Source organism: Martes martes, assembly GCF_963455335.1.
Source record: "Martes martes genome assembly, chromosome: 7".
Taxonomy (NCBI): domain Eukaryota; kingdom Metazoa; phylum Chordata; class Mammalia; order Carnivora; family Mustelidae; genus Martes; species Martes martes.
The window spans coordinates 86,075,369-86,080,646 of NC_137894.1; the positions used below are offsets into that span (position 1 = coordinate 86,075,369).

Here is a 5,278-nt window from a genome sequence, read left to right on the forward strand (position 1 = left end):
GTGGAGTTGGTGACAGGTCTGGTCACCTGCATGGCGGGGTCCACTTGGGTTTAGAGGAGTTGGCATCCTTGCTCTCCCAGGCCTTTACACTCTCCTCCCCCGGGGCCCGCCAACTCTCCCGGGTACAAAGTACAGCAGGGACGCAGGCGGAGCCTTTCCCAGCGGCGCAGCCATATCTTTCCCCAGTGAACACCTAGATGGATTTCCAATATCGCGCCTGGCACGTTCGGGAGGGAGCCTCGGGCTCCTTGCGTGCTCCCAGCCGCGCGTCCTGCTTTCTGCAGTCTCTGTTCCTCTGGGAGACGCAGGGGGCTCTGGGCACTACAAGCTTTATTAAGAGATTCGCAACGGTTTACTCAGGCCCCTAAATCACTCCCGCCCGCGAAGAGCTGCCTGCGGTGCTGTAACGCAGAATCTCCTAACGCACGGTTTTTGTCCTTCCTTCTCTTAACACGGCTCGGGGTCAGTTTCAGCGACTCTAAGAGTATCTGCGTGGGCGCCTGTGCGGGGGTCCGGCCGAAAGAAAGGAGTTGGACTGCGAGAAGAACGTCACCGTGCCACCAGACCGCACAGGCACTTTGCACGGGCCATCTACGGGTCAGTCTGGAGGTAGCGCGCCCTGGGTAAGGGGGGCCGAGAGCTTCCGCGGCGGGTCTGGACCGGCAGGGCTAGCGGGAGCGGGAGGTGGGGGCTTAGGGCCCCAGACATTTGGATGAGAGTGGAATTGGGGGTCTCTCAGGACGGGGCAGCAACTGAGGGAAACTGAGATGAACTCTAGACATCTGTGCCCGGGGTCTGCTTCACTGGATAGGAGCCGGGTGGGGTGGGACAGAGTCTACACCTTTGGTTCCCACCCACGCTCCAGGAAGGCGGAGAAACTCCCCAGTTCTCCCTGAGGGATGGGTATAGGGTACTGCAGGGGACCCCCGCCCCCCGAAGCAGCCGCTGGAGTTGATCCGAGCACAGGACTGGGAAAGAAAAAAAAATGGGCGAGAGGTGGTAAGCCACCTATATCGCCTTCCTCCCTCTTTTTCTCCCCCACGCCTCCCTTTTCGTAGCTGCTGACGCGCTGGTGGTGTCTATTAATCATTCACCAGACCAGAGCCGCGCCACTTAATGGCTGTGCGGCGCGGGGCTCCAGCCTCCTGGCCTCCCCTCTCCACGCTCGCTTGTGCCCAGGCGCCCCGGAGCTGCAAGCGGCTGCGCGCAAGCCGCCGCTGGGCAATGCGCCCCGCCGGCGCCGGTCGGAGCCAAGCTCTCCATAGCTGCTGCGTGCTATCCCCAGGTGTCCGGCAGCAGTGAGCTGCGGGCAGGCGGACGGGGTGCCGAGCGAGGGCGAAAGCGGCGGGGGCGCGAGGAGAGCGCCCCAGCCTCAGTAGCCCCATCGGCCCCCAGCAGCTGAAATGTTCCCCAATGGCACTGCCTCCTCTCCTTCCTCTCCTAGCCCCAGCCCGGGCAGCTGCGGCGAAGGCGGCGGCAGCAGGGGCCCCGGGGCCGGCGCTGCGGACGGCATGGAGGAGCCGGGGCGAAATGCGTCCCAGAACGGGACCTTGAGCGAGGGCCAGGGCAGCGCCATCCTCATCTCTTTCATCTACTCCGTGGTGTGCCTGGTGGGGCTGTGTGGTAACTCCATGGTCATCTACGTGATTCTCCGCTACGCCAAAATGAAGACGGCCACCAACATCTACATCTTGAACCTGGCCATCGCCGATGAGCTGCTCATGCTCAGTGTGCCATTCCTGGTCACCTCCACGTTGCTTCGCCACTGGCCCTTCGGCGCGCTGCTCTGCCGCCTCGTGCTCAGCGTGGACGCAGTCAACATGTTCACCAGCATCTACTGTCTGACTGTGCTTAGCGTGGACCGGTACGTGGCCGTAGTGCACCCCATCAAGGCAGCACGCTACCGCCGGCCCACCGTGGCCAAGGTAGTGAATCTGGGCGTATGGGTGCTATCACTGCTTGTCATTCTGCCCATTGTGGTCTTCTCGCGCACAGCGGCCAACAGTGATGGCACGGTGGCCTGCAACATGCTCATGCCTGAGCCCGCTCAGCGCTGGCTAGTGGGCTTCGTGTTGTACACATTTCTCATGGGCTTCCTGCTGCCCGTCGGGGCCATCTGCCTGTGCTACGTGCTCATCATCGCCAAAATGCGCATGGTGGCCCTCAAGGCCGGCTGGCAGCAGCGCAAGCGCTCGGAGCGCAAGATCACCCTAATGGTGATGATGGTGGTGATGGTGTTTGTCATCTGCTGGATGCCTTTCTATGTAGTGCAGTTGGTCAACGTGTTTGCGGAGCAGGACGACGCCACGGTGAGCCAGCTGTCGGTCATCTTGGGCTACGCCAACAGCTGCGCCAATCCCATCCTCTATGGCTTCCTTTCGGACAACTTCAAGCGTTCCTTCCAGCGCATCCTGTGCCTCAGCTGGATGGACAACGCCGCCGAGGAGCCTGTCGACTACTACGCTACGGCCCTCAAGAGCCGCGCTTACAGCGTGGAGGACTTCCAGCCGGAGAACCTCGAGTCCGGAGGCGGTGTCTTCCGTAATGGCACCTGCACGTCTCGGATCACGACTCTCTGAGCCATGGCCACGCAAGGACCCTGCGCAAGGCAGGAGGAGGAGAATGAGGAGGAAGGGAGGCCGGGTGCTAGAGGTGAAAGTATCCCAGGCGTCTGGGTGCGATGGGGCAAAGTGAGGCTAAGACATTGTGTGCGAGTGGGGTGGAGAGACCCGGGAAAGTCGCGCGACAAAGGTGGAATTGGGCACTTTGCTTATAAATTGGGAAAGCTTGCTGGCCCCTTTCTCCTCGTCTGCTACTTTTGCTCCCTCCTCCACTGCGCTTGCACTTCTGCGCCCCGCTATGCTCCCCACTCTGTAACTTCGATCTTTCCTTCCGCCCCGTCCTGCAGGTGCAGATCATGAACTCATAAACGTCGTCAACTCAGCCTGACCCTCCGCCCGGCCAGCCGTTATTTTTGTTTGAGCTGAGCCGCAGTTACCGCCACGGGTTTCCCAAGGGGTGAGTCCCCGACTCGCCCTCAGCCCCTCCCTGCCGCGCCCCTCCGCTCGCCAGATTCTGCCTGGTGCCCCTAGCGGAGTCTGGAGAATCACCGCTCTCTTGGCTCGGTTCTGTTTGGAGGAGGACTCGGGAACGAACTAGGCAGTTGGTCCTTTCTCCTACTCTCGGGTGAAGTCGTGCCCTTCCAAGAACCCTTTCACCGCTCGCACTCCACCCAGGGCGGATCCAGGTGCTTAGTAAAATCGGTCCCGCGCTTCGAACCCCAGGCATTCTGCAGTCCCCATCCAAACCCCGCTTTGGAGCAAAAAGGAACGGACAACAAGCGACCCAGGAGTTTTCAGAAGATTCCAGGGTTTGGCGGGGAAGGGGTTGTAATAGAAACCACCCTCTTTTCGGGCTCACAACCAGCGCTTCTGATTTCAAAGACCGAGCGCTGGGCACTCCCGGGACAAAGCTGGTCTGAGTTGGCCCGGTAGGGCAGGGCGCACTTTACCCGGGGCCGCCTGGGAGTCTGCCGCTGCGCAAGGATTGCTCCCTCCCCTAAGCCGCTGGCGGCGCAGCTGTGAGAGCAACAACAGACTTGGTTTCCTGCTCCGGCTTATCTCGGAGACCAGGCGCCAGGGCAGGGACCTCGGTGGCGCCTTTTGAGCCTTGGCCAATCCCGAGCGCGCTGCTGCCGCCCGCAGGCTAAAGAGTGCGGCCTGCCTGGCCCCTGAAGGTTGCTGCCTTTCAAGCGGTGCCTGATAAGTTATTTTCTTGTTTAACATATTTATTTATTTATTTATTTATTTATTTATTTGTGATGTTTGGAAAGGTGTCTCTGCTTTGCTTTTCTCTACTTGCCTAGCCCAGGCCCTTTCCTTCAGGACACTGGGGATGGGGATCGAGGTGGCAGTGGGGGGAGGCTTTCTCCCCAAAGACCCCTCAAACCTCTTCTCTTTGTTGGGCCCTTTTTTTTTTAATCCTTCTATTTTTGCTTGTATTCAGTGAAGTTTGGAGATTCTCTTATACTTTTTCTTATGTAGTCTCTTGTTTGTCTTAATAGTAAATAAATAAATAAATGATAAGGTGGGTCAGCCACCTCCCTCCCGTGCAGAGTGGAATGTCCTGAATTCCTTTCAACATCACCTTACGTATGGTTTTATTTATATATGTATTTTTTACCCATGCCGTCTATTTATCTTGCTCCATCGTCATGAGTCCGTGAAACAATGTGAGGCTCGCTGGAGCACTTTCAGATATGGGTGTTCCAGGGACACTCAAGCCTGGAGCTGAGAAATCTGATGCAGACCGATTTTAATCAGTGCCGAGAACGTCCCTGTTTATGTCCCTGCTTCTTCTAGGTTTCGGCATAGACGATTCTGATAGACAATCTAGTTAACATTGTCACTTCTTTCAAACACATTGAAAGTAGAGTAATTTGTGTCTGTGTTTAACCTTACCGATTACATTGGAAGCCTGAGCAGGGCAAGGACCAATAATTTTACTTCTTTGTATTTCCTGTATTGCTTTAGTATGCTGGCATGTACATAGTAGGCACTAAATACATGTTTGTTGGTTGATTGTTTAAGTAAGCCAGAATGTATTACAGCCATGGGGAGATACTGTCTGGGGCTGTCAGGTTCTCTCATTGAAGTGGTACACAATGGTTGAAATCATGGAAAAAGATGTTTTGTGTAATATTTGCTTCAAGAACATTGTGCTTTCCTGAAAGCAGTAACCAAGAGTTAAAATGTCTCTAACGTTTTGTTTAAACTAAGGAACAAATATATGCTTTGGATATACATCATAAAGTTTAGATCTGTCCCTTGATAATAATATATATTATTACTCCTTTGGAAAATAGATTTTTAATTGTTAAGAACAATGAAATTCACAAATCTTAAACACTATCCTCTTAAGAGGATACAAATCTAGTGCTCTTAACCTGTTACCATTGTAATATGAACTAAATAAACAAATATATTATGTTGTTGCAAATTGTCTGACTCTGCCATTTGAATTTTACTGTTTCAAGGGATTACTTAAAAACACATATATGTGGGCTTAGTTGCTTTGTGTTCCACTTAGATTTTAAGAAGAACAGTTCCAGATTACCTTTGGAAATTTTACCACGATTGGGATTATACTTAAAGTTGTTTTTTTAAAAAGAAAAGTCTATTAGTTCAGAGAAAGAGGAAAAACTACTTTGAGTCGATATGACTGGGAAGCGGTGTACCGGCCTGTATTCTCTATGGTTTGCTGTTGTCACCATTCTAAC

The 5,278-nt window shown here is 54.4% G+C and overlaps 1 protein-coding gene across 2 annotated transcripts; it reads left to right on the forward strand.

The window, feature by feature from the left end:
* Positions 1-204: 204 nt before the first annotated feature.
* SSTR1 (somatostatin receptor 1) lies at positions 205-4,989 on the forward strand. Of its 2 annotated transcripts, XM_080807433.1 has the most exons (2): positions 205-597; positions 1,445-4,989. In XM_080807433.1, exon 2 carries the CDS (start codon positions 1,512-1,514, stop codon positions 2,577-2,579), a length of 1,068 nt encoding a protein of 355 aa, XP_080663559.1. In that variant the 5' UTR covers positions 205-597; positions 1,445-1,511; the 3' UTR covers positions 2,580-4,989. The 2 variants fall into 2 exon arrangements, with proteins under 2 accessions (XP_080663559.1, XP_080663558.1); XM_080807432.1 differs by lacking the exon at positions 205-597 and having other exon boundaries at positions 1,281-4,989.
* The last annotated feature ends 289 nt before the right edge of the window (positions 4,990-5,278 follow it).